We start from the raw sequence: 13,081 nt of genomic DNA, 5'->3' as shown, positions 1-13,081 counted from the left end.
TCTGATACTTAATTTTATTTGACCAGAGATGAATCATTTAACCTCATTCAACCTTAGTTTCCTCATCTGCAAAATGGGAATATCACTATATGCAATGCCTATCTCAGTGTTGTGAGCTTCAAAAGAAATAAAGTACATAAATCACTTAGTACAACTTAATGTGCTATACAAATATATAGCTATTGTCATAGAAGGGATTGTGTTGAATCCCAGAGAAGTATTACAGTCTTCTACTCATTTCTAGGAAATGTGCACATTCTTTGTGTGCCTTTTAGAGTGATATACAAAATTACTAGAACCAACCACCATGTTTAGAAAGCCAAGTTTGGTTCCATGATTGGCTCCTCTGTCTAAGCATAAGACTGAGGATTTTCCCCCTCTTTGACCAGTGTATATGATAGAATTGGGCAAAAATATTTCCTGTTTTATAACTATGTAACTTCCTGTCTGGAATACCAACCCAAGTCACTGTCAGACTGAGTCCCCAGAGGAATGGCTATACCAGATTCAAGGTGTTCTGTGGTTCTGTACTCTTAAAACTGTAGCTCATGACATCTCACCAGTGAGTTTGCCTACAGTATTCAGCCAGAGGATACAGTTGGCTAAAAGCAAAGGCATTTACTTTGCTTAGTAAATAAGCAATAAAAAGTATAGTAATAAAACATCTTCTTTGTAAACTTCAATTATACTATCTCTCAAGGACCCAAAGCATCAATTGAAAGAGTAGTATTCACAAAGAGGTCAAAAGAGAGGCATATACATAAGGAATATGAATACCCAGGAAGGTTGTGTATCATTTACAAGTATAGGCATATGTATAGAAAAAGCAACTAGCACCTCTGGTGTGAGGGCTTGCTGAGCCCTTGTCAGGGCGCTCATCCACCTTTGGTGTGCACCCGTCCCCCAGCTCTCACTTCCAAGAAGCTGTAACATTTCACATTCCAGTAAACCTTCTCACCAGATGGGCTAAATCAGGTTGAGAGTAACAGTAAGCCTCAGATCCATAGGTGGGTTAGGGTGGCGTCTACTCCAAGCAGTGAAGATGTCGCCCAGTAGAATGGTTGGATGAAAACAATTTGTTCCAAAAGGCCATGAAAGCAGCTGAAGCAGGAGCTCTTAGAGCTTGGTCAGACACGAAGGTCATCCACTGCACACTGGTCCATTGCTAATTGTCCTAACTTTGTCTTGCCACTGGACTTAGACTTGAATGACTGAAAGAGAAAGTAAGACTGACAGTTTTGTGCAACTCTGCCTCACTTAAATCCATTTTATGTGTGAGTCAAGACATCACCCCATGATGTCATTGGTCCTCTTCAAAAACAAAGAACAAATAACAACTTGTGTAAGTATATGTATTCTTTATATGTATAAGAATGTATATGTGTATATATTCCTTTTCAGCACTGCTTAAAAGAATGCCATACATGTTTTAGCTCTAGTTTCTCCAGCAATGTGTTAAATTCTACAGTTTCCCTTTTGTTCATGTTTCTTTTAGATTTGTCCAAAACTGAGAAGGAAAGAAAAGTTTCCTGCTATTACTATATACATCTTGTAATTCAGTTCATTTTTCTTTATAAATTTAGATCCTATGGCATTTAGAGCATATGAGTTTGCTATTGATTTGTTTTGATGTCTATGGTTCCTTTTGGCATAATGTTGCTTCTTTGGTTATTATTTATATGCTGGGAATTTTTGGTTTTGCCTTGTCTGTTCATATAATTGCACCGAGAGTCACACAGAAGACTCTAGTTGAAGGAGTGCCATGTAACTTGGGAGACCTGGGGGGAAGGCAGAGGCAAAGGGGTTTGCCAGAAGAGACTTGCAGAGAAGCAAGAAAATTACCTAGCAGACCCCAGAGCACAAGCATGTTGTTCACATTGTGTATCTCTTCCAGTGCATGTGGGCTGGTTGGGAAGAGATTTTGAGTGATGAGTGCATTAGAGATTATGGATTAACCTTCTCTACTGCTAATTGATCAGCTTATTATGTTGTTAGAGCTCTTGGATTCTTGGTCTGTGGAGACCGTTGTAATTATTTTACCTCTTGTACATAATAGGGCAGCTAGGTAGCACTGTGGATAGAGCCCTGGGTCTGCAGTCAGGAAGACATCTTCCTTAGTTCAAATCTGGCCTCAGACACTTCGCTTCAGTGCCTCATCTGTAAAATGAGCTGGAAAAGGAAATGGCAAACCACTCTAGTATCTTTGCAAGAAAACCCCAAATTAAGTCATGAAGAGTTGGATATGCCTGAAAAAAAGACTAAACGACAACACATAATTCTTATTTGAAGAGGTTTGAGATATAGTAAGGATCAGAAAAAATGTCTTGTCCTCCATCTTGTTGGTGTTACGTCCCAGAAGTCCTACATAGGATATTCCAGATAGAAATCTGACCTTCCCTCACACTAGAACAACCAGGTGAATTCTCCTTTGCTTACTACTGCCACGTACTCTTGTTTTAATATGTCATCTTCTGGCTATGGGTGCCACCACAAGTGTATTACTTATATCTCCTTTGTACCCCTCTCCCTTTTAATTCTGTAGCTATTATCAAATCAACTCTATTTCTTTTCTTGAAAAGAGTGTGCCATTCTACTCCTTTATGCTTTCCTCTCACCAGTCCTGCACTGTTCCAAACCAAAATCTTCCTTCTTGGTTACCACTTCCCTGTATATACAGGCCTATTTTGTTTTATTGCACTTTGCTTTATTGTGCTTTGCAGATATTGCATTTTTTGGTTTTGTTTGTTTTTTGGGGTTTTTTTTGTTTGTTTGTTTTACAAATTAAAGGTTTGTGGCAAACTTGCCTCCAACAAGTCTACTGGCATCATTTTTCCAACAACATGTGCTCACATCATGTTTCTGTGTCACATTTTGGCAATTTTCACAATATTTCAAACTTTTTCATTATTATTATAACTGTTATGGTGTTCTGTGATCAGTGATCATTGATGTTACTTTTTTCATTGTTCTGGGGTACCATGAACCATTGGTCCTCTTCAAAAAAAAGGATAAACAACAACTTGCATAAGTATATGTTTTCTTTATATGTATGCCCATAGAAGACTGTGAACTTAATTGATAAATATTGTGGGTGTGCTGACTGCTCCACTTACCAGTCATTCTTCCATCTCCTCCCTCTCTATTCCCTGAGGCACAACAATATTGAAAAATATTTCATAAACTTAGTCGATAAAGCAGTGGTGGAGTTTGAGAGCATTGACTCCAATTTTGAAAGAAGTTCTGCTTCTTTCTTTGTAGAACACCTACTTCTTTCTTTGTAGAAGATCTAAAATGCTATCAAACAGCATCTCATGCTCTAGAGAAATCTTTTATGAGAGGAAGAGTCAATCTATGTGGCAAACTTAATTGTTATCTTAATTTTTAAAATCGCCACAGCCACCTCAACCTTCAACAACCACCACTCTGATCAGTCAGCAGCCATCAACACCAAGGCAAAACCCTCCACCAGCAAAAAGATTACAACTCACTGAAGGCAAAGATGATAGTTAGCATATTTAGCAATGAAGTATTTTTAATTAAGGTATGTGCATTGTTTTTTTAAACTTAATACTATTGCACACTTAACAGACTACTATATAGTATAAACATAATTTTTATGTACACTGGGAAACCAAAAAATTCATTACTCACCTTATTGCAATATTCACTTTATTGAAGTGATCTAGAAGCTGACCAGCAACATCTCTGAGGTATGCCTGTATTGTATTCTCTTATTAAAATGTCATATTTACATCCACAGCACTTAGCACAGAGTTTGGAATATATTAAATGCTTTAAAAATGCTTCATCATGGAGCAGCTAGGTGGCACAGTGCCTACAGCACCGGTCCTGGAGTCAGGAGGACCTGAGTTCAAATCCGGACTCAGACATAAAACACTTACTAGTTCTGTGATCCTAGGCAAGTCACTTACCCCCATTGCCTAGCCCCACCCCAAAAATGCCTCTTCATTCATTCATTCATTCATTCATTGCCATAGTGAACAGGAGAGCTGGGAGAAGAAGTTTTACCTTTTGCTACAACTCTCTGAGAGGATCAAATCAAAGGACAAAAAAATGTATACTTAAATATCTGATTTATTGCATAACGGGCTCTCTTCTTTACTGACTCTGCAGTTCATTTGTTAACAAGGTCAGTTCCTCTACTTTAAACTCCTAAGTCCTTCCCATCCACTCACATCAATGAGTAGATAGAGAAAGGGCTCCAGGGCAGCCAGCTTCCCTTTGTCAGTCTTCAGCCTTATTTTTAGTGGTGTTGCCCACTGAGCTGGGCATGTGTTTTTTTTCCCTAACAAGCAATGTTGTGGAACTCACCTCTAAAAGCTGTGCCTCTTTTAGAACCAAGCTAATTTTTAGGACATAAGGAACAAGTTTGAGAGACAATGAGATGTGAGGGTGAGGATCTTTCAGGTAATACTGTTGTTGTTGTTGTTCAGTGGTTGTACATCCTTGCTCTCAAAGCAGTCACAGTTTAACAGGGAAGCCAACATACAAATAAGTCTGTTCAAACAAGCCATGTACAGAATGAGTTGGAGATAATCAACAGAGGGAGGGTGTTAGAGTTAAGCGGAATCAGGAAGGAATTCCTGTAGAAGGTAGGATTTTAACTGGGACTTGAAGGAAACTAGGAGGCAGAATTTATTTAACATTTTTATCAATGCATAGAGGATTGGATAGCATCACTATGAAATCTGCAGATCACACAAAGCCAGGTGAGAAAGTTAACAAAATAATAACAGAAGAATCTAAGAGAAATTCAAAAGAAATTCAAAAATGTTAGGTCAAATTTAATAAGATGAAACCTATGTTAAGGACCTATGACTTATTTTGTGTAGAATGTCCTCTACTGATGCAGACTGTCTATAACTTAGTTCCTGAGGCTGAGAGGTTAAGAGACTTTTCTATGAGCAATACAGCTAGTGAATGTGTTAGAATTTGAATCCATGTCTTCCTGACACCAGCTCTAGGATGTAGTCCATTACATATGCTATTACTCATAGAATGAAATTTAATGGGGTTGAATGTAACATCTTACACTTTGTTAAAAAAAAAAAAACAACTTCATAAATACAAGATGAGGAAAATGTTATTGTGTAATAATTCATCTAAAAAAATCTAAGTTTTATTAGGCTTCAAGATCAGTAAGGATCTATGAAGTTTATAAGTATCCATCGAAAGGGAAGTCCATCAGGTAATTCATAGTTTTGTTTGGATTTCAAGCTAGAATGGACATCAGACATTATCTAGTGCAACAGTGAAATAGGCAAATTCAGTATTAGGCCACTTTGAGAAAGGCATAGTGTCCAACACTAGGGAAGTGATAGTTCTATTGCATTCTGTCCTCATCAAACCATATTTAAATTATAGCATTAAATTTTAGTTGTTACATTTTAGAATGGACATCGATAAACTGGAAAGATGGCCAGAGGAGTGTGATCACGATGGTGAAATGATTTAAGGTCATGCTATATATGAAGATCATTTAAAAGAATTGGGGATAGTTATATTACATAACAGAAGAACTGACAGCAACTATCTTGAAGTCTACATGGTATTGCCATGTGCAAGAGAGATTAGACATCTCCTCTTGGTGCTAGAGGGCACAATTCAGAATAATAAGTGAATGTTGCCAAGACAGCTTCAAGTCCTGATACAAGGAAAAGCTTCCTAAAAATTAGAGCTAACTAGAGGGAATAAGGGACCCACTTTGGGATGTATTTTAGAATGTATTCTTGTTTAGCTGTAATTGAACTAGATCTAGGTAGGCATCTTGGGGTCCCTTCCAGCTCTGACATTCTATGAGCTTATAAGCATCCACCAAAGAGGAGGGCTATAATATATTTCATACTTTTGTTTTTTATTTAGAATTAGGAGAGACTGTAGACATTTTCTAGTTCAACCCATTCACTTTGCAGATGAAAAAATTGGGGCCCATAGGCTATCTCCTAATTGTACTTCAAAAGCAGAATCATGATCTCCACAATCCTTTCGAGCTTTAAATCCACAATGATTTGCCTAAGGTCATACAGTAAGTAGAAGCAGGGAAGTGAACCCAAATCATTTGACTTCTAATTCCCTGCTATTTCCTCTACATCCAGCAATTTGGCTTTACCTTGATTTTCATTTTTTTCCACCTGTGAAACTTTATTTCCTAATCAATTAAAAAAAATCTCTTTAATTTTAACCTATGTAAAATTTAAAGTATTCCTTCTCAAAACAGGCACGGGCAAGGAACTTACTTCTATGCTGAGACTGGCTCTAAGTATGTTGGTACTTGGGTAAATGGACAACAAGAGGGAACAGGAGAACTCATTCACCTAAAGCATAGATACCAGGGCAAGTTCGTAGGAAAAAATGTAAGTAATTTAAAAAGTGAAGCTTTCTAATAAATGTAACAAAATATTATTATAAATATCTGTCGATGTGTAAAAGTTACAAAATAAAAATACTAAAATTGAAATTTTAAAAAATATGGTGGTACCCTGAGAAAGTACAGTGTGATGTATGAGAGCATTAAGATCCTCTGCCTCATTCACAAATCATTATCTTGCCACTTCTACTCTTATTATCAACAGAGGAACTAGATTTAGATGGAGTCAGACTGTGAGTATTCCAATAACATTTTTTTCTCACATCCCTTTTCCTGCTACTTCATTGTACCTCTTCAAAAATATTAGTCAAATCTTTTAATTCCTTTTTTATAAATATGTTGTCTCCTCAAAAATTGGGAAATCAAATGTTTATTCTTTAGAAAAAACTTGCACATTTATCATTGTGATGTTTAAAAAGTTTGAGAGACATTGTTTCTAAGCAATTAATCATTTTATTAATAATGCTAACATATTACCAATAAAATGGGTCAGCGAACAAAGGGATTAGATTCATTGCTACATGAAACAGTAAAGGCACAAATTAAGAAGAGTAAGGTGTATAATAAATTAACCACCAATAAAATTTATAAAGAAAAATGGACAAGCAATCTGGAAGAGGTCATGATACAATGAATATGCAGTGAAAGATGAAAACCTTCAATGGGAAGAAAAAAAAAAGACCACATACAATCAATCCTCAACTTTCGAAGGGTTAATGTTACTAGAAAGCAGTGCAAAAGTCAAAAACACAAGTGTTGATACATTAAACTTACGGGAAATAGGCGTTAAGTTCCCACAACCACCAAAAACTGTAATCTTTTGCTACAGATTGCTGAAAATACACTTTTCTTCATACAATTCTTTATAACAAAACATCAGTTCTGATGATATACCCATTTCCTAACACAGTAACCATGAAATAATCCATAAAAATGCAGTACACAAAATAAAGGTAACATGCAAAACATTTTTTCTCACTGCTCATTCCCTAGAATTCTGTAACCTTTTGTGTTAACATCAATTTAAAAAAACCTCAACATTGATTTCAGACAATATGTACTTTTCATAACACATGAAATCTATAGTACAATAAATATGTATAGTAAACAAAATTCTTAAAACTAAAACTTTTTTAACCTGAATCTTACCTTCTACTGTGTCAGATGGTGGTGTGAGGGTGTTGTATTGAATATTATTATATTGCTGTAAAACCTCTGCACCTTGGCCACAGTCTGAAAACCAAAGAAGAGATTGGTTGGGCTTTAGTCGCTGCTGTTGGAAGATACCAAGACTGGTGAGGTCTCAACATCACCTCTGACACCGTCCGTTGCAGCTGGTGGATGGCATTGGAGATCATGAAGGATGAGCCGACTCTTTTTTAGAGGATATAACAGATGTTGATTTGTTAACACAGAATTCTGGCACGAAGTTTATCTACCACCTTTGTTTTCTCCCTTAGCTGCCTCACTGACTTTGCACACTTAGGCTTAGAGTCCAAACGACTTGCACTGTGCTTTGGGGGCATAATTGCAACACAAAACTTAAGTTTTAAAGGCAAACAATGAAAATATGCAACAAATGCATGGGGAGTTCTTTTACAACAACAGGGTGAACAAGACCAGTGAAGTTCCTGGTAGGATTCCAGCCACTCCACAGACTTTTGCGCAGTGTGTCTCTCATTTTTTTTCTTGGCTGCACATAGCTGTGAATGTGCAGGTTGCAACATGAAAGTGAAAATGAGGTTACTAATAAAATTACGTGAATGTTTGAAGTCCCCAAAGTTAAATGCACGAATATTGAGGATTGACTATACTTTGTGGGGCTCCCCAGAAATAATGGAACAATAGCAAGAAATCCTATAATGGATCAAGATTTTAAAAACAATTTAAAAGAAGAAATAAGAATTAAATTAGTGCAGAAAATAAAGCTATGAAAGAAAAAAATAAGATAAGTAAGAAAGTTGAAAATTTGGAACACATCACAGAAAATCTCTTCAAAAGTACTTGTAGGCTCCAAAAAAGAGAATGGCAGATTTGAAATTCAAAACTGTAGGAATGGGGGAGGGGAACTGAACAAAATCAAAAGACATCAAGGAAAAATGTGATCTCCATAGCTAGCCAGAGAAACTGACTTTGAAGGTAGGATGGGTAGAGATATTTTGTGAATAATCTATGGAGATAAAGATCATGGGTCTCTCAGATAAACACGATGAATAACATAAATATCACACTGCAGGAAATAATTCATGAAAACTGCTCACAAGTATGACAAATGGGGGACAAGTACAGATTAATAATCCATAGGTTACTAAAAGAACAAAACACAAGTTGGCATCTCCACAGACTATATATACTAATTAAATGTTAGGATTTCAGTGTTACACAGTAAAGATTTCAGGAAGCCAAGAGATAGGTCTTCAGCTGTTATGGAAATCATTTGGAAAAGTCTAGGATTTCTCCTTGTTTATGAAGTTGAAGAAAATATTCTGATATATTTCAAAATGGAAAGGAAAATAAGTAAATCAATTTAGGTAGTATTGTTATATTGGCACAGCCCAACCATGAGCAATTAATACATCTTTCTATTGTCTATTGGGTAATTTTGATTACTAAGAGATTGTGGTAGACCAGGAAGCGGCATTAAGAATACTGGTGTTTAAAAGATTGAGGCTTAGTTCATAGAGAAGTTTGGAGTTTGCTCTTATCTATTAAGTTCTCATCTGCATTCTAATATATGTCAAAAAGATCATCTCAATTATCTGTCCATCCAACTGTGTAACATAATCTGGACATTTTGTATCTAGTTCATTTATTCTGTATAGATTATTAGGTCAACCCAGTTAAAATGGTTGTGAATTTTCAATTAGAAAGCTTTGCAATATTCTGAGTCTTGATTTAATCGACTTCATGTTGTCCATAAATGGGGTCATCTGCAGTACCTCACTGTAAAGTACCTCACTATATGACAGTAATCTCTCTTTCATTTAGATCTTATATAAGTATCCTCCATCACTGGGATTCCTTTTTTGGGGTCCCACTTGACACTAAACAGAAGATCATTGAACAAAAGTTTTTGTTTGTTTGGTTGGTTGGTTTGGTTTGGGTTTTTTGTGGCATCTATAATACTAACATATATATGAGAAACGCTCTGTTATGGGAAGAGTCTTTAAGTAAGCATTTTGTTCCAAACACTTTTTTAAAAAATAGTTAACAAGCAATAAATACAACTTGTTCTTGGGTCCTATGTACCTTCCAGTAATTTGTGTCACTCTAAAAATGTGATCTATTATAGAATATCACTGTGAAAGCCTGCCTGTTTTCTTGTATTGTCATCTAGGATGATATATGAGTGTATTTCTGTATATAATATGTATGTATACATATATTGTATATATGTAAATATATAAACATACATGTTGATGTGTAGATCATTTTCTACATTTTATAGAGATGAGAAGGCTATTTTTAAAATTTCTTTGTGATCACCTTTTTATAAATTGCAATATCATCTGTGATGTTTTCCCCAACTCATTTGCTATTGTTCTCTCTTCTATCCTTCAAATTCCTTAAAATTGAGCTGCCTCAAGCACTCTAGGAATACCTGATCTGGTCTAGCTACTCTACCATCTTTGTTTTCTTTAGTGTTATTGGTAATATCTCATAATATAATAACTAATACTTGTATAGTGCTTTAAAATTTGCAAAGTGCTTTACATGTGTTATCTCATTTGATTACATCAGTTGATGGACAGAATGACACATGTTTTATGCTTTTTATATATTTTCCTGCTTAGTTTCATTTTTAAATGCTTTTGGCGTGATATGGCCTAATTGGATCTCATGAAAACTCAGTTAATATTTTTTGCAGATAATTTTGTCAGATTCTCTCTACAACTTACAAAATAAGTAGAGAAAAATTAAGTATATTGAGTTAATATAACATTTATATTATTAATATAATTAATATCATGTTAACATTTTGATTAATTACATAATTAAATTATTTTATTAATAATTAATATAACATTTTAACAAATACAAGTAGAGTATGCTCTATAATAAATCCTCCCCCAGACAAATATTTCATTTTATTCTCATAACAACCTTGGGAGTTAGGTGCTATTATTATCCTCATAATGTATAACAAAGGATACTTATATTGTATCACTTATTCTACTACATTCTTTAAGTGTCTTAAAATGCAGATTTAGCATTTTGTAAGTTTTTCCTTTTTCTTTACTATCATGTTGTACTTTAATGCAATATATAGAAAAATTAATTTAGAACCTCTTAGTCTGGAAATCATGCTAGCTTGATCAAAGGATGAACTGAAACTTTACATTCTATTAATTATAAAAAGAATTTGTTAAGAAAATTAATGGTGTCAAGATTACTTAGGAAATACTTAGCTTCCTTGATAAAGCAGTGTTTTCAGATACTCTTAAAATCAATGTAAATTAGACTTCGCTAAGGAGCTTTGCTTTGTAATAATCATTAATTTATAAAAATAACCTATAATTTACATTGTTCCTCCCTTAATTTTTCCATATTGTGTATATGGGGCTATTGTATGCTCTAGGAGAGGCATTGTGATGTAATGGATAAAGGGTCAGCGTGGTAATTGGGATGATGACTTGAGCTCAACTTTTACTCTTACACAAACTGGCTGTATATGGGCAAGTCATTTAATCTCTTGGTGTCCAAGCACCTAAGACTAAGAGTTACAGACAAGATATTGATCTGCATTAATGGAGGGAGTTTCAATATGGATGAAATCACAGATCTGGGAAGGAAATTATTAAAAAGCATACTCACCTGTATTATAAATTGAACCTTCACAGTTTGAGGTAACATTTTTTTTTTTTATGCATAGCCAGTGGGCCCCGGAAAGTATATTTTTGATATTGGATGTGAGCAGCATGGTACATATGAACTTAAAGAAATGGTAAGTTGTATAATAGAGTATAATTAGCATGTCTGTAGTTAATATGGCTTATCTACTTATATTGCTACTATAAAGTTAGAAATAGTGTGATTTAAAAACTTAGACAACCGGGAAATAGCCTACTTTTTGTTTTATTTGTGTTTGTAAATAGGAAATCAAAATATTGATCACATTTGTAAATTGGGTTCTGTGATACTCAGTGCTTACTGTTAAAGTCTAAACTTTATTGCATGTCAAAATCAAGCAGTTAATATTTAGAAAGAAAACTTTGGATATTAAATCTTTGAAGATTCAAGTGAACTTTTCAATGTTACTATGACAATATGACTGCCCTGTAATTGATATTATTCATTTCATGGCTGCCCCAAGCTCTAGGGGTTTTTTGCAGCTGTTTTCAGAAATACTTCTAGGGAATTGTAAGTTTTCAGTTCTTCCGAGGTGGTATGATCTAAGCAGAGGTGTTTACTCCTCTCCTGGCCAGTGTTCTCATCTATGAGAAACCACAAGCACTCTTTTTTTTGCCCTGGAACTTTAAGGAGGGTCCCTGCTCCACAGTGGCCATAAGCTCTAGTGTGCTAGTGCTCCTCCTCGCCCTGGGACTGCCCCCTAAGACCGCAACCCTGATCTGAGTAGGGGTCCTACAACAGAGTCCTACCTCAGTGCTAGCAAAGAGACCCCCGTCATCTCTTTATGATCAGTTGTTTGCCCTTCTATGGGCTGCGAACTCCAGAAGCAGCTACTGCTGCTGCTGAGTCAGGGGCTCGAGCCCAAGGCCTGCTTCTGGTTTGCTGAGGCCAGGGCTATGCTGGTGCAGCCTTCACTGAACTGCATTCCACTCTCACCCAGGTGCAACGGACCTTTCCTGATGACTTTCTAATGTCTTTGTCATCTGCGGACTCAGAGGTCTGGAAAATGCCACTGCTGCACTGATTCAATTGCCCTGAGACCTGCTACTAGTTTGCTGGAGCCCAGACTGCACTGACATGGTCTGCACTGGACTCTACTCCTCTCTTACCCTGGTGCGACAGATTTTTCCTGCCAGCCTTCTAAATTGTCTTGAGCTGGAAAACTGTTTCACTTCATCTTTTAGTGGATTCTGACACTCTAGAATTTGTTTAGAGTCATTATTTAAAGGTATTTGGAGGGGTTTGTGGGAGAGCTCAGTTGAGTCCCTGCCTTTATTCTGCCATCTTTGTTCTGCCTCAAAAGAATTATATTTTTCAGTGAGTTTTTGTAGCTCTTTTTTTTTCATCTGACCAATTCTGTTTTTTTAAGGAGTTCTTTTCAGTGGATTTTTGTGCTTGTTTTAGCATTTGGCCAATTCTGTTCTTTCAGGAGTTATTTTCTTGAGCCTCTTTTGTGCCTCTTTTACCAAGCTGTTAATTCTTTTTTTCATCATTTTCTTGCATCATTCTCATTTCTTTTCCCAATTTCTCCTCTACCACTTTTACATCTTTCTTGAATTCTTCCTGGAATTCTTGCTGGGCTTGGGTCCAATTAGCATTTTTCTTCGAGGCTTTTTTTATAACTGTTTTCACATTATTTTCTTTTGATTTTATGTATTGGTCTTCCCTACCACCATCGTAGTTTTTTATGGTCAAAGTTTTTATGTTGTATGCTTATTTTTCCAGCCTATTCTTAACTTTGGACTTTATGTTAAAGTTGGACTCTGCTCACGTTGGGGTGGGGAGGCACTATCCCAAGCTTCAGGCTTTTTCATGCTACTATTTTCAGAGCTACTTCTGAAG

General features: G+C 35.8%; 1 protein-coding gene across 1 annotated transcript in view; it reads left to right on the top strand.

Annotated features, from left to right (window-relative positions):
• LOC114041181 (radial spoke head 1 homolog) overlaps positions 1 to 13,081 on the top strand; it is a 37,621-nt gene that overhangs the window by 14,611 nt on the left and 9,929 nt on the right. Inside the window, exons 5-6 of the mRNA XM_027859494.1 lie at positions 6,239 to 6,374; positions 11,262 to 11,333. Of these exons, the coding sequence (XP_027715295.1) occupies positions 6,239 to 6,374; positions 11,262 to 11,333 (208 nt within the window). The remainder of the gene's footprint in view (positions 1 to 6,238; positions 6,375 to 11,261; positions 11,334 to 13,081) is intronic.

Source organism: Vombatus ursinus, unplaced genomic scaffold (genome assembly GCF_900497805.2).
Source record: "Vombatus ursinus unplaced genomic scaffold, bare-nosed wombat genome assembly UNPS02014168.1, whole genome shotgun sequence".
Lineage (NCBI taxonomy): Eukaryota > Metazoa > Chordata > Mammalia > Diprotodontia > Vombatidae > Vombatus > Vombatus ursinus.
This window is presented reverse-complemented; position numbering and strand designations above follow the sequence as displayed.